Here is a 16,229-nt window from a genome sequence, read left to right on the forward strand (position 1 = left end):
AACATGCCATAAAAAGGCATCGTCAAGAGATCTTTATCTCTTACTGCAAGGGCTGCTAAATAGAGACCTGAATATGCTCTGATTTCTCATGACTCTCTCTCTCTCTCTCTCTCTCTCTCTCTCTCTCTCTCTCTCTCTCTCCTTCCAGGGAGAGCCAGGTCCTATGGGACCTCAAGGCAGACAAGGTCCTCCTGGTCACGTTGTAAGTCAAAATACTTATTCTTGTCCTTTCTGTGGACTGATTCATAGTTGTGTGGCTGAGGGTTCCACAGAGATGTAGTCTTAGGCTGAATCTGAACCTTTCCAAAAACCAATTCATGTGTGTACCCCTGGGTGTGTGAGTCAAAACTAAGCTCACTGCAATTTCTTTCCTTTCTTGTTATCTTTTCCCCATCGTCATTTTATTTTTTATTCTTTAAAAATCCACAGTTGTGCTCTCACAAAAGCTAAACAAAAAACTCGCTACCCATTCCAGAAGAATGACGGCTATACTTAGGAACCCCTCTGAATAATATATTCCAGTTACAGATTCTGGCCCAGCCCAGTGAAAGGTAGTTATCACTAAGCCCCACTGAAACTGTTGGTACTTCAATTAGGTGCAACTAACTTATTCTGTTGGTTTCAATGGGACTTAGTAACCATAAGCCCTGGGTGGATTGGAGCCTCTGAGATTTCTGTGTGTCAGGTTTGGATACTGAGAGCTTGCTAGAGGGTTGCATCTTGGAAATCCCAGTCCTGCCTTGGCCATGGGCTCATTGTGCGACCTCGGCCAAGTTTCACTTCCTTGCCCTTCATCTGTAACATGGTAGCAACAGGGATCAACCTTTCAGGACTGTAGGGAGGGTGGCTGTAGCTGGAAGTGCAAAGCTCTTTGCTAGTTAGAAGCAAAGGCATCTAAATGGAGAAAAGATGCTGTTAGGGCAGACATCCAAACAGAAACACATACATACATGTGTGTACACACAGAGAGAGAGACACACGCAGACACCCCTGATTGATTTACCTTTCAAGTGAGGATGAAACAAGATGAGAAAGGCAACCAGTTCTGTTTATTCAGAGGAGGGCAACGAGGATGATCAGAGGGTCTGGAAACAAAGCCCTATGAAGAGAGACTGAAAGAACTGGGCATGTTTAGCCTGGAGAAGAGAAGATTGAGGGGAGACATGATAGCCCTCTTCAAATACTTAAAAAGTTGTCACACAGAGGAGGGCCAGGATCTCGTCTCGATCCTCCCAGAGTGCAGGACACGGAATAATGGGCTCAAGTTAAAGGAAGCCAGATTCCGGCTGGACATCAGGAAAAACTTCCTGACTGTTAGAGCAGTACAAGAATGGAATCAGTGACCTAGGGAGGTTGTGGGCTCTCCCACACTCGAGGCCTTCAAGAGGCAGCTGGACAGCCATCTGTCAGGGATGCTTTAGGGTGGATGCCTGCATTGAGCAGGGGGTTGGACTCAATGGCTTTAGAGTCCCCTTCCAACTCTACTATTCTATGATCCTATGACTGCCACATTCACACATAAAGCAGGAGTGGTTCGGTACACGAGTGGGGGCAGAGGGCAGAGAAGAGCTGCACCTGCCTTGCCTTGGCAATGCCCAGTTGCTTCAGGCCCTCGGCTCCAATGGCAGAAGTGAGGCAGGCTGGTTGAAAAGTGCCTCGGCTGGCAGAGCAGAGCCCAGGGGACACGAGGCGGGGGGTGAGCCCAACTCCCCTGCCCCACGTGCTTTGTTGGACATAAACATCAACCCCCGGCCCATGCACTGGATGCGATCATCGGGGCAGACGTGGGCACAAGAAATAGGTCTGCCGTCTCATCTCTCGGGGGGGCCCCAGTTCAATGAGGAATCTGACAGGGCGAGCGAAAAATGCACAAGCCTGGCTTGCCCAAACTGCACTGAAAGCGCGCCTGGGCTCTCCACTCTATCTATTCATTCATTCGTTTGTTTGTTTGTTTTTACCAGCTGTCTTAGAACTATCCTGGTGACTCTTGATTATTCAGATCTCACTTGTAGCTGGTTTTGGATACATTTTGCATTTAGATTTTCAGCAGTTTTTAGGATTTTCTGAGCTGTCTTATGAGTCCTTTATGAACTGAAAGCCAGGGGAAATGCTGCAAAATGCCCACAGGAAAACGCCCTGGTTGTGGATTTGCCTCTGTCCTCGTTTCTCCCTTCTTCACCTGTTCCTCTTCCTCTGCCTCTGCAGGGTCCTCCTGGAAGTCCCGGCCAGCCAGGCCCAGCTGGACTCGCTGGAGTTGTGAGTATCATTCCCACCACTGTGGGTTCCCTCTTGGCAGCTGCTAAGTAAACGCTCGACTTCTGGGTCTCGCAGATGAAACTGCCACAATAGTGGTGCCTTTATAGAAATGCATGGTGTGGCCACACTTGGAAGACTGTGTACAGATCCAGGGTCTGTCAGTTGTATTTCTTTCTTTATTTGAAACATTTATATTCCGCCCTATATCATTAAGATCTCAGTGCGGCTGCAGCTTCGCAGCCCCCGCGTGGCTTTTCCCGCAAAGCTGCACAATGAAAATTCCAGGGACGTATCCTGACTTTCTCATTGGAAGCAAGGTCAGTACGGCTCTTCTGCCCTCTGCCCTCGTTCCCAGGGCCAACCCAGGGGGAAGGGGCAGTCCTGGTGGGAGGCGAGCGGCGACTGGTCGCCTTCCACCAGGAAGAGGGGGGGAAGGGGTGGCGGCTCCAGTACCTGGATGACCACCAGTAACCCCGCACTCCCTCCTTGGCATCAGAATTACCCGACGCCACCCTGGGTGAGTAAAACCACGGGGTTTTGGAGGGAGGAGGTGGTGCCTGTTTGGTGCCGTGAAGGCCGGGCTCTGGTCGTTGCACCTCAGCAAGGATATTTCAGAGCTGGAAAAGGTGTAGAAAACAGCAAACCAAATGATCAGAGGGCTGGAGCAGCTCCCCCAAGAGCAGTGGCCATGCTGGCTGGGGATGATGGGAGTTGTAGACTAACACATCTGGAGGACATTCAGATTTGGGAAGATTGTTACAGGAGAGAGGTGCAGCTGCTGCCAAAACCAGCACATTCCGTTTCCCTTTCCTGGCAAGGTCTCATAAGATACATCATGTATGATGAGGTGTCGCCATGTGAAATGACTCACAAACGTTTGTGATTTCTTAATTTCAACCCAAGTTGAAACTTCCAGTGCATGTTCTGTGTGAGCAACACGTATCCCAAACACAACTGGACTCAACCCGCCAGGAACATTTTTAAAGAGTTCTTTTGAAACAGGACGTACCGAGTTGCCATTTCATCACTATGATGATGAAGACCCATTTCTACCTTGCCTTCCTTGCCCCATGGAAACTTGACAGCTAACATCCAAACAGCAATGCAGTTTTAGTAAAATTTCATATTGGGGACTTGGCAAGAGCAGCTCAGTACTTACCAATCTGCTGGGAGTCGTCTCTGTTTGCTCAGAATGGGCTTAACCGTGCTGGCGTGAACGAGTCCCGGAGCAGAGCTCTGACTCCAGGGTTAAGTGCTGCACTCCGCGAGTCCCACAGTGGGGCTGCTGTGCATCACACACGGGTGTCCAAATTGCTCACCACCAACGATGGCGAGGAAGGCAGGCGAGGAAAGCCAAGTCCCATGTCCCTTCCTGCCCAGGTGGATGGATCTTTCCCTGCTGGGGTGGAGAGTGGACCAACCTGCCCTTCTCCACACCTTCTGGAGGAGCCTCTGAAATACAGGCTCGTGCTGGCCGTCACCAGTGTGATCCCCACATTCAAAGGGATCTCAGCACACAGTGGGGGGCGGCGGCGTTTAAACTCCCTATCTGTGCAAGCTAAGATGGCGGAGGGGAGGGGAGAGAGAGTGTGTAGCCCCCAATCCGCTGCCCCATTGTCTCATGCAGCCTTCAGAGCAGAAAGGCTTGTCTACACATACAAGAGGGGAAGACATTTTAAAAGAGACAAAGCATTGGGAAGACTCTTTTTGACATATTTGGAGAAAGAGAGGTGGCCCTTGAAGGAGGAAAGTCTTTTCTGAAACACAATGGGCATCATAAAATGTCTTTTCAGGCACCTGAGAATAGGCCCTCTTCTGTTTGGGGTTACCTGTACCAGAACCAGTGCTGGTCTGGCGGAGCTTGAATAAGGCTGTGCGGGGGAGGGGGGCCTTGGAATTCCGCCCTTTTGACCATCAGGGCACCAATTCACCTGGGGTGGGGGCAGCATCTTTCATTCCGGAGCCTTTTAGGCTTCAGGTCCCTTCTCGGCAGCCTCCGGCGGTATGTGACGCCTACCTCCTCTCTTCCCCAGGGGCTGAAGGGTGAGAGGGGGTCTCCTGGAGAAAGAGGCCTCAGCGGGATTCCAGGCCAGCCAGGCCCACCGGGTCACCCAGGCCCACCGGTGAGTGGAGCGAGATGACACTGCAACGTTTCTGGAGGAATTTGCTCTAACATCTTGTTTTGTTTTGTTGAGGGCCGTTATGGAACTATAGACTGAAGTTTGGATTTGGACTGGAAGATGCAAGTTCAAATCCCTGCACAGAGCCACGAAGCTCTGTGACGCTGACGTTGCAAAGAGAACCTAATGAGACCATTACAAGAGATCACGTATGAGTATTAAGAAGAACGCTCTTTTCTTTTCTGTTGATTCCTAGGGCGAGTCGGGCATGGATGGAGAAGTGGGCAAAGAGGTATGGCTGTTGTTATCTGTGTAGCTGACCATCTGCGCCCTCCCGCTTTTGGCTGGGCTCTGCTCAAAGAGGGCTGCGTCCCTCCATCTCCACCCCCACCTTCCCAGGACTGCTGGGTGCAATGAAGTAATCAGGGGCACAACTGGGGAAGGGAGGGAGTGTCTTTCCAAACATCCGGCCCATCCTAGCTGGCACCATCAGCTTTGCTTACGGTCAGGGAAACATCCTGGGTCCGTCTCCCAAGGTTCACGCCTCCTCTTTGCTCCTTGCTAGGGCCCATCTGGAAAACCAGGCCCTGCAGGACCGTCTGGGCAGAAGGTAAGCAGGACTTGGATGGGAGTGGAGGGTTAGCCTCCCATCCAGTGACCATGGGTGTCATCACACAGGGGGAAATCGTGTTTCCTTACCGTCGTTTCTCTGCCCGTGCATTTGTCCCACATTACTTCCTCCTTTGAAGAAGGAAGGAAACAACCTGCCCGTGGCCCATTCAGTGGGCCGTTTTGATCCTGCTGCTTCTCCTGCACACAGCAGGAGAGAGCGGCAACTTCCATCTTTAAAAATAAGTCTGACTTACTGGGGTGTTTTTTTGTGGCGCGAAGAAGGCAGGAGGCGCGTGGTGGGAGGCAGACGACGTCGTGAATAGGACGCGTGAAAATCCCAGGAATGAGCGTGCGATAAAACACTCGTCTGATGACGCCCAATGCCTCACGGACTTGCCTTGTTCTTTTTTCTTTCAGGGCGAGCGTGGGTCTGCTGGAGAAAGGGGGCAGCCTGGAGAGAAGGGCAGAGGTGGGATGCCAGGAGGGCCAGGAAAGAGCGGCGAAATGGGCCCCATTGGACCACGCGGCCCGTCTGGGGAGAGAGGACAGCCCGGCCCGCCCGGCCCCTCGGGTAGCCCCGGAAACCCAGGATTGCCTGGGACGATGGTAAGAGATGGAAAGAGTGCGTTTGAGGGGTGCGATGGAAAATGAGGGTACAAGATGAGATTTTCAAGCAAGGAGGTTCTGTGGGATGGTGCAGATAGCAGGTGAAGGCTTTGGCTATTGGGATCATTATATATTAAGGTTAATAAGAATAGATGAACTACATGGGTTACAATGCAAAGCAGAGATGTTGGCCCTGTTCAGAAGACACCTTAAACCACTTGCCTTAATATTCGCCATGATTAAAGCCGTGGTTTAAGGTGTCTTCTGAACAGGGCCAATGTGTTACTTGTCCAACACCCAGCGGTATACTAAGTGGTGTATCTAAGCCTGCAGCCAGGGTCAGGGCAGGGTGAGGCGGGGTCTGCCGCTCACACCTTGGCGAGGGCTGGCGCGATGGTGGAGCTGGCCCCAGAGAGGTGGGGCAGGGCTGCACGTGGGACTCCAACCCTGTAATTAATATATGTATGCGGTTTTTCGTGCCAGAACGGAGAGCAACCGACTTCTGCCTTTTCTCTGCCTTGCTTTTCTTGCTAGGGAGACGCAGTCAATTACGATGAAATCCGGAGATTCATCAGGCAAGAGCTGAACAAAATGTTTGACGGTTGGTAGCAGGCTTTGCGGCGCGGGAGGGGGAGAATTGGGTTGGGGGCAGAAATGAGCCTGGGCAATGTGTGGGGAACAGGGAGGAACCCGGCACTCTGGGAGCGGGGGACGGTGGTGTCACCATTCAAGGGAATGAGACTTGCCCCAACGTGCCATCTCATGATCGTACAATATCAAGGCCCTTGGGCCAGTTAAGGTGTCCTTTTCCTCTCTCTGTCGGGGGAAGGAGTGCGTCTTTTGGGCAGTAGAAGCCCCTCCGTGAGGCGAGACGTTGCAGCTGCCTCAGGGGGTCAGTTCTGGCTGTCGTTGAGAGGAGCAGAGTGCAAAGTCCTGTGCAGCTCCTCGTCATCTCAGTGGGAGAGTTTGTACCTCACGGAAAACCATAGTTTATTTGATGATTTATACAATACTTTTATACCATTTAATATAGGAAAATCTCTAAGCAGTTCATATTAAAATATACATATAAGACAATATGAAAACAACCCAAAATAGTAAGTAAAATCAAATCAAATAACAAAACAGAGCAGTGTCACAGTCCGTTAGAGAGCAGAGGAAGTCTGCATATGCAAATGAGTTCTCAAGAGGCGTTTGGAACTTGCCACAGTTTCTGCCTCCCAAACCAGGCACAGGAGAGGGTTCCAGAGGGTGGGGCGCTCTGAACGTTGCGTGGTCCACAGTAGGACAAGAATGAGCCTCAGCATGCTTCCCCCTCCCCTCCCCTCCCCTCCCCTCCCCTCTTCTGGCCTATCAGGGAGGGAGTCCTTAAAAGCTTTCACTTCCATTTATTGTGCTATCCCTGTGGCTCATTCTTGTCATCCTGTGGATAATGTTCACTATGTTTAGTATGAAACAAGCCGACTTCAAACCATGGGTTATGAAGCTGGCTTATTTAAACAAACCGTAGTTAAGATTAACTACAGTTTAGGGTTTGGATGACACGTTAAACAGTAGTTACTGGGAAATAGAAGCAAACGTTTTCATGCTCCCATTCAGAGCTGTACAAGGTGAAGGGGGGTTGCCTGAGCCCGAGGTTCTCTGTGGCGCATTCTTGTCATGCTAAACTAGGGCCGCCTCAGTGAGTTTTGCACAATGTCCTGCTGCATCAGGGCCCCATGTGATTCCTTGGGGACGTCGTGCGCATTGAGTGGGGTGAGGAGCGCAAGCTGCCTTTTTTGCCTCAGGGACCAAAGTTCTTCTCACAGGCCCGTTTTTCTGAACCTGTTTATCGTGGCCCTAAATACCCTTGACCGAAGAACGGTACACTCCTTCTATCAGGGATGGTCGTCCTCTTCCACCGAGCGCGCAGTTTCGGGAGGGACGCCCATGGAGCAGTGAGGGAGGAAGGGGACACCCGCCTAGCCAGCCAGATCAGCCGAATCCACCCTGGCGATCAGTGGGGTGACAGAAGTCGCAGCCAGATCACCCTCACATAAGAAACCCCAAGAAAGAACCTGAGTTGGTGAAGGGGCTCGATGTTATAGTGCATGTTTCAGAGTAGGAGCACGGTCCATCATTCCCCTAGCTCTGACCCCTACTGGGATTGACTTTTTTGTTTTAGTGGATGGATAAACTACCCTTCAGTACGAGACTCACAGGGCGAGGTGCAATTTAAAATAATTATAGCAGATACAATAAAATTCAAGAAAAGACTACTACAAAATCACAGAAGAAGCAGCCATAAAATACAGTAGTCATTTTAATCCAGCAGAAGCCATAAATACACAACAAAGACCACCTCTAAACATGCAGGAAAGCCTGGGAGGGAGGGAGGGAGGGAGGGAGGGAGGGAGATATATATATGCATAAACCCCCACCCCACCCCCATAAACATAACACTTATTTTTGCTGTTGTAAACTGCTTTGAACTTCTCAGAAAAGCAGTATATAGCTACTTTAATTAATAAATAAAAAAGGACGTTTTACATGAGGAGGTGTTTCATATATGGGGTGCCACAACTGGGAAGGCCCTCTATCAGGTCTCCATATGCCTGTTTCCACTGAGCTACTAAATACAAGACCTTAGTTGCAGGTGAGCATCGTTCCCCCGTGCAAACAGCAAATCACCACTGCCCAGACGCGTGGACCAGCCTTACAATACCAGAGCCAATACTGTGGTCCCTTTGTCTCCCCCTGCAGAGCGGATGGTGTATTACACCTCCCGGATGCAGTTCCCCGTGGAATTGTCTGCCCAGCCAGGAAGGCCAGGACCCCCTGGTAAAGACGGAGCACCCGGACGGCCAGGATCTCCTGGTGCCCAAGGAATGCCCGGACAGATTGGGAGAGAGGGGCGGCAAGGTGTGCCGGGAATGAGAGGTAAGCATCCATTTCTGCTCCTGAAAGAAGCAGACTCAGGAAGTCTCTTGCTCTTGGGTAACCAATCATTTTGTTTTGTCCCATTATGGTGGCAACACAAGGAGTTGGATTGTGGGATGTTCCCTTTGCAACATGAGGAGCAACTGATGACAGAAGAACAAATCAATGCATGCTGATACAGGAAGGCAATTCTGTTGGTGCTGAAGATGGGTCAGCTACCTGGTACATTCTCTTCCATTCTCTTTCTCTTGGTATAGGTGAGCCTGGTGCCAAAGGAGAAAAAGGAGACAAAGGGATTGGAATCATGGGAGAGACGGGAGCCCCAGGCCCACAAGGTAACGCAGCCTTCTTTCTGTGTTCAATGGCAGGCCTCCTCTCAAATACGTTTGCTTTCATGATGGGCTAGAGATAAAAAATACGAGTCTTTTTGCAGACCAGGGGTTGGATACAGAGTCAGTCAAGCCAGATTCCAGCTGGACATCAGGAAAAACTTCCTGACTGTTAGAGCAGTACAACAATGGAATCAGTTGCCTGGTTTGGTTGTGGCTTCTCCCACACTAGTGGCCTTCAAGAGGCAGCTGGACAGCCATCTGTCAGGGATGCTTTAGGGTGGTCCTGCATTGAGCAGGGGGTTGGACTCGGTGGCCTTGTAGGCCCCTTCCAACTCTGCTATTCTATGATTCATACTTGAAGTACACTCATTGACATCCATGGGGCTTAAGTTAGTACTCAAGCCCCATTGATTTCAGTGGGTCAGTTCTAGGTAGGATTAAGTCTGGATCCAGCTCCAACACTGTGACCCTGTGCATATTTACTCAGAAGAGAGAGTCAGTGTGGTGTGCTGTGCGGTTAGAGTGTTGGACTGGGACTCGGGAGAGATCCAGGTTCAAGTCCCTACTCAGCCATGAAGCTCACTGGGTGACTTTGGACCAGTCGCTGACTCTCAGCCTCGCAGGGTGGTCATGAGGATAAAATGGAGAGGAAGAGAAGGACCAGGTGAGCTGCCTTGGGTTCCTTGAAGGAAGAAAAATGGTGGGATATAAATGTAATGTAACCCTTAATAAATAAAGTAGGTCCCACTATATTCAGTAACATTTACTCCCAAGGAGGTATGCATAGAATTGCAGGCTTTCGTACAGCTACCTTTTTGCTACCTTTTAATGTTTGTTATATTCAGTTGTTATATTCACCTTCAGAGTGGTTTGAAGGCTGGCTTTTTGTGACCCTTTCAATCCATATTTCTTGGTGAAATGGAGATTTTAATCCACAAAGGGTTGGTAGTTATTCCAAATTATTTAAACAGAATACAAGCATCAGTTCTGTTGCATGGACCGTTAGAAATGCAATCAAATTCTGCCGTCTCAAAGGGTAAAAGCGTTGCTCTGGTCGCCCACTGTGAGGAGACGACCTTTTCTCTAACTTCAGATGAATCCTTATGGAGCGTTGGTGACTGGTTGATAGTTTTGGAGTCAGAAATGCAACTCACACCAAGGTGTGCATGTGAGTGGAAGGAGAGCAATGGTTTGGGGGGGGGGGGGGGAGTCGTCCAGCTCACGGGCCTGAAGGAGCAGGCCTTGGTCTTCCAGGGCCTACGGGACATCAGAGGTTGGCATCACCAGGTACCTGCCAAGGCTGGGCTCTAATGCCTCCAAAGCTCTTTCTTGCTTTGGAGGAAACTGATAGCACTTTATAGGCCAAGCGCCTGCTGTTCTTCTTGCTCGATTTTAGATTTGTAAACTGACTGATATTGCAAACGTCTCATGAGTCTGCCGTACTCTCTCCTCAAAAGGAAATGAGGTTCCCCTGGAGCTTCTTACCTTTTCAGGTAGTGGAGAGCACAAAGCATGCAAAAGAAGCAAAGCAAGCAAGCAAACAAACAAACAAACGCAGCATCTTTTGTGTCCCGTGAAGTGTCCTCCTCATCTGGTTCTCCTTTCCTCTCTGCAGGGATTCAAGGACCGCCAGGATACGGCAAGCTTGGTCTTCCTGGGCCAATGGGACAGCAGGGTATTCCGGGCATCCCAGGGCCGCCGGGAAATACCGGGCCTCCTGGGAAGGCAGGTCACTGCAACCCTTCGGATTGCTTTGGCATGATGCCCCTGGAGCAGCCCATGTACCAGCCCAAGAACATGAAGGGGCCTTTAGGCTGAAGATCTGCTGCACAAACCATTTTAAAAAAAATCACCAAAAAGGACTCCATTGGGAATCACCAATGATCTGGTCTTCGTGACTGGTCAAGGTTGATTATTTTTTCATTGTTGTTAATATTTTGACCATATTTTTTCTCCAGTGGGGTTCAGCCTCTTGTGATGGCCTTTTTTTAAAAAAAAACAACCAACAACCCGTGTGTGTATTTGTGTGTGTGTGTACATTTGTGCGTGTATGGCTCATGTCCTAATGGGAAGTTGATATTGTCATCTGGTCAGCAAAATACATTTCAGAACAATGCTTCAGTCTTTCCATTGCTATGGGCAGGTCTAGCACATAGCTTTCCTGTCCATTAGGAATTAGTTATTATTCTTTCAACATTACAGGCACAATCCAGTGGGGAGTTCCAGGAAGTACTGGAGGATGTTGAGGAGCTCCAGCTGTCCATTTCAGTGTGACTCGTGGGTGGAACATCCTGGTGGATTTTCCTCTTTTAGTTGAAACTGGAAAGCTTGGGGATTTGGAAGGGGAAAGTTCTAAAATGACATTAACAGCACAATACTATGTGTGCCTACTCTGGAATAAGTCCCCTGAATTTAATAGGATTTCTCCTAGGTAAATGTTGCAGCCTAACAACACAATCCTGTGCAGATTTACTCAGAATTAAGTCACATTGCATCCTGTGAGACTTACTCCCTAGCCAGGCAGGATCTACACTACTGCTTTAAAATGGTTTATAACAGTAGTGACAACTGTTGAGGCCCAGGACACACGCCATAGACAGTTTTCAAACCATTTTCAAAGTGTCATATCCTGCTTGGTGTAGATCTGCCCCCACTGTTTATACACTTACGTGAAAGTAAGTTCCATTGAACTGAATGGGCCTTACTTCTAAGTAGTCATGCATAGGATTGCACTGTAAAAGTTTGGTTTTCAAGCATTTCCTTTCCAAATCAATAAATAATACACTATTCATGGATTTGGTTTTGTTGTGGTTCCTGAAAATAGTGACAGATTTTGACGTGTTAGAACTGTATGTGCCTTAGCTATTCTGTCTTCCACAGCTAAAAATCTACGGAGCTCCTGAAACTAAAAAAAACCAGCAGGAAAAATATATTGTATGAAGGTGTTGTTGCTTTGAGGGGTTTGTGTGTGTGTAGCAGGGGAGGGTCATCTTGTGTACTGTGATGTAATTACAATTTTTGCAAGTGTCCAAAACGCTGTTTTCTTCCATTTCGATTGTATGAAATGTGAAATTCGGGGGGGGGGGGCAGTATACCTTTGATTTTATTGGAATCAGTGGTTACTGGATCAGTGTTACTGGAGCATAAATGGTTCATTTTCAAACAAACTTTATCCAAAGTTAAACCTACTTCTGGTTGCTGGCGCCGCTGGGCTTTAGAACCGAGAGTCTTTGGAGGTGGGAAACAACCATATATCCCCACCCCTCCAGCCCTTACATGCAACTGCAGAGGGGGCAAAACTCTCTTTCACTCAAGAGTTCCCTCTCAACCCTCAAATCTTATTTGCAAAGGGAGATTCCATCAGGCCTCGAATTACTTCAATTCGGAAACTAGAATTGGCTGCAGTACAAGCTGTGTGTGCTGCCATCCAGGTCTTTCCACCAACTAATTCTAGACTCAAAACACTCCAGGATGGAGGGATTGTGAGTGTCCCAAGACAGCAGCAGAGTATCTGAAGTGTGCACCCTTGTCCCCTTGGTCTAGAGGAGGGTAAGTAGTGGAGAATCTATCCCTCATCTGGGCAGCCTTTCCCAGTGGCTCGCCATCCTCCTAATTATTTAAATAAATGATGCCTTGTTTCCTAGTTGGTATTTGGCTCACTTTCATTTCGACCTATTGGCACACATGCCATATTTATGCCTGCCTGATTACAAAACATATTTATGCCTTTTGTCCATTTAGCAAACAGACTCTGTGGTGGCAAACATGCGTAGAATGGCAACAACTCTGCTTTGACATCAAGCTTTGCTTCTTTTGTTAAAAACAAAGCAAGGGTTGCAATTAGAAATAATGGCTACAATGACGGGGCTCTTGCCTCCAAACAGGGATCTGCGCAGACTTTGACATTTCTTTATCAAGGCGAGGGGGGGTTCAATGCCTTTCTCTGAACAAGCAAATACATAAGGCATAAATTAACACTTCTCTAAACTTCAGACTCTTAATAACAGGGGGAAAGGAGAGAGGGAGAGAGACCTACTTTTACCAACTGTTGCTGAATAGGAAATTATATTCTCATACACCAGGAAATCAAATGCATGGTTATAAAATGGGGGTCGCCTGGCTTAGCAATAGTACGTGTGACAAGGATCTCGGCGTTGTAATCGATCACAAACTGAATATGAGTCGACAGTGCGATGCGGCTGGAAAAAATGCAATTTTAGGTTGCGTCAGTAGAAGTTTAGTTTCAAAACCAAGAGAAAGAATCATTTATTCTGCACTGGCCAGATCTCACTTCAGATAATGTGTTCAGTTTTAGACACTGCACTTTAAGAAGGATTCAGATAAGTTGGAATGAGTTAAGAGAAGGGCAGCAAAGATGATCAGGGGACTAGAAAATCCTATGAAGAAAGATTAAAGAAACTGGTATGACATGATAGCACTTTGCAAGTACCTAAAGGAGTTACAACACAGAAGGAGCCTGCATTTGATCATCCAAGACTGTAGGACACAAAATAACAGGAAAAAGTTCCAGGAAGGCAGATTTTGGTTAAACATTAAAGAGAGAGAAATTCATAGAATCATAGAATAGTAGCGTTGGAAGGGGCCTATAAGGCCATCGAATCCACACACACACACCCCGCTTAAAGCAGGAATCCACCCTAAAGCATTCCTGAAAGATGGTTGTCCAGGTGCCTCTTGAAGGCCTCTAGTGAGGGACAGCCCACAACCTCCCTAGGTCACTGGTTCCATTGTCGAACTGCTCTAACCATCAGGAAGTTTTTTCTGATGTCCAGCTGGAATCTGGCTTCCTGTAACTTGAGCCCATTATTTCATGTCTTGCATTCTGGGATGATTGAGAAGAGATCCTGGCCCTCCTCTGTGTGACAACTTTTAAACCTGTGGACATAATATATCTTGACTTCAGCAAAGCTTTTGACAAAGTGCCCCATGATATTCTGATTAACAAACTAGCTAAAAGTGGGCTAGATGGAACATCTATTAGGTGGATTCACAGTTGGCTACAGAATCGGACTCAAAGAGTGCTTCTAAATGGAACCTTCTCAAACTGGGAGGAGTGGGGTACCGCAGGGCTCAGTCCTGGGCCCAGTGCTCTTCAACCTTTTTATTAATGATTTGGACGAGGAGATGCAGGGAACGCTTATCAAATTTGCAGATGACACCAAATTGGGTGGGATAGCTAATACCCTGGAAGACAGAAACAAACTTCAAAGTGATCTTGATAGGCTGGAGTGCTGGGCTGAAAACAACAGAATGAAATTTAATAGGGATAAATGCCAAGTTCTACATCTAGGAAATAGAAACCAAATGCACAGTTACAAGATGGGGGATACTTGGCTCAGCAATACTACAAACGAGAAGGATCTTGGAACTGTTGTAGATCACAAGATGAATAGGAGCCAACAGCGTGATATGGCTGCAAGAAAGGCAAATGCTATTTTGGGCTGCATTAATAGAAGTATAGCTTCCAAATCACGTGAGGTACTGGTTCCTCTCTATTCAGCCCTGGTTAGGCCTCATCTAGAGTATTGCGTCCAGTTCTGGGCACCACACATCAAGAAGGACGTAGTCAAGCTGGAGCGTATTCAGAGGAGGGCAACCAGGATGATCAGGGGTCTGGAAACAGCCCTATGAAGAAAGGCTGAAACAACTGGGCATGTTTAGCCTGGGGAAGAGAAGATTGAGGGGAGACATGAGAGCAGTCTTCAAATACTCAAATGGTTGTCACAGAGGAGGGCCAGGATCTCTACTCGATCCTTCCAGAGTGCAGGACACGGAATAACGGGCTCAAGTGACAGGAAGCCAGATTCCGGCTGGATATCAGGAAAAACGTCCTGACTGTTAGAGCAGTATGACAATGGAACCAGTTACCTAGGGAGGTTGTGGGCTTTCCCACACTAGAGGCCTTCAAGAGGCAGCTGGACAACCATCTGTCAGGGATGCTTTAGGGTGGATTCCTGCATTGAGCAGGGGGTTGGACTCGATGGCCTCGTAGGCCCCTTCCAACTTTGCTATTCTATGATTCTATGACTCTAATTGCATGCATGTTTAGATAGAAAAAAAGTCCTACAGGCAGGCAATGGCACTAACAGCCTATGGAGATAGTTGGGTCTCCGTTGCTAGAGGTATTCAGGCAAAGACTGGACAGCCATTTGTCAATCATGCTTTAAACTGGATTCTTGCACTGGATTTGGTAACTTAAATGGCCCCATCCAGCTTTATTTTTCTATTATGGGATTGCAACAACCTCATCCTTAAAAGAAACTGATTCATTCCACATTCATCTTTAGGGTTAGACTACTGACACTGTACTCTATGTAGAGCTACCATGAACAGTATGGAAATAGGGGCTTCAGCTTCTGTCTTGATATCTTATGAACAGAAATCAGAGTGTTGGTGTTTACCTATAAAAGCCTACTGCTGCAATCCTATCTCCACTTACCGGAGCTGAGCCCATTGAACTCAATGAGGCTTACTGCCTGAATAGATATGGATAGGAGTGCGCTGTAAATGATTTTGCTGCCAAATGTCAAAGAAAGTGTCATTATCTGGCCCTGTGCAAACAGCAGCCTCTCGAACTAGCAAAGCAAGAGAACTGGGCTTCTTTAAGATAGATAAATGTTATAAATCAGCACATGAAATGTTCCCTGAATCAATGTCATTTTTCTTCTTCAGTTGGAGTGTGTTGTTTGTCAGTGTTGAAATGGGTCCCTCCATGTGTGAAGCTGGCAGCAATGCCCCCCCCCCCCCATTGCTCCACACCTGAAAGGCCTGTGGAGGAGCATAGCCGGGCCTGCTCCAATGGACATTTATCTATCCTTATCTGTTACCACGCATGTCTATCCACATTTGCAGTCTACTCCATGTTCAGGAAATAAGCCGTTCCATGATATTAATGTCTGGCCAGGGATGGGGGGATGTGTGAAATTTAGCGTGAATGTGCTGGCAAAGGGTGGGCAATGTGGAGACCCAAGACACTTTTCTTGGTGCCCACCGAGGTGCCCAACACCTCCCACTTTTCTTTTCTTTTTAACCCCCCCCCCAATAACAAATAGGTTTCTGTTGGTGCTGAAAAGTGGGGCTTTCAAAAGAACTGCTTATTGTGTTGGGGTTCAGCCTCCATGTCTGCCTTGTACTCAGTCTTTGGGACAAGTTACTTATCCTTTGTGGCTAGCCATGCCTCCCAGGGCAGTCATTTTGTGGTGGCGCCCACAACAGTTTCTCAAATTGCCAAATATGCCCATGGGCTCAAAAAGGTGGCCTACTCCTGTGCTGAGGGAACTCTTTCCCTCGGCAGCCCTGGCTCGACTCCGCTAGAAGACAGACAACAACCTGTCTGTCTAGTAAAGCCGGTCCCCAAATTAGC

At 48.2% G+C, this 16,229-nt stretch overlaps 1 protein-coding gene across 1 annotated transcript in view; it reads left to right on the plus strand.

Annotated features, from left to right (window-relative positions):
* COL16A1 (collagen type XVI alpha 1 chain) overlaps positions 1–11,428 on the plus strand; it is a 155,039-nt gene extending 143,611 nt beyond the window's left edge. Inside the window, exons 63-72 of the mRNA XM_063140567.1 lie at positions 149–202; positions 2,206–2,256; positions 4,290–4,379; positions 4,633–4,668; positions 4,942–4,986; positions 5,406–5,594; positions 6,129–6,195; positions 8,337–8,513; positions 8,771–8,848; positions 10,461–11,428. Coding sequence (XP_062996637.1) covers positions 149–202; positions 2,206–2,256; positions 4,290–4,379; positions 4,633–4,668; positions 4,942–4,986; positions 5,406–5,594; positions 6,129–6,195; positions 8,337–8,513; positions 8,771–8,848; positions 10,461–10,663 — 990 coding nt within the window. The 3' untranslated portion in view covers positions 10,664–11,428. The remainder of the gene's footprint in view (positions 1–148; positions 203–2,205; positions 2,257–4,289; positions 4,380–4,632; positions 4,669–4,941; positions 4,987–5,405; positions 5,595–6,128; positions 6,196–8,336; positions 8,514–8,770; positions 8,849–10,460) is intronic.
* Positions 11,429–16,229: the final 4,801 nt, after the last annotated feature.

Source organism: Elgaria multicarinata, chromosome 13, assembly GCF_023053635.1.
Source record: "Elgaria multicarinata webbii isolate HBS135686 ecotype San Diego chromosome 13, rElgMul1.1.pri, whole genome shotgun sequence".
Classification (NCBI taxonomy): domain Eukaryota; kingdom Metazoa; phylum Chordata; class Lepidosauria; order Squamata; family Anguidae; genus Elgaria; species Elgaria multicarinata.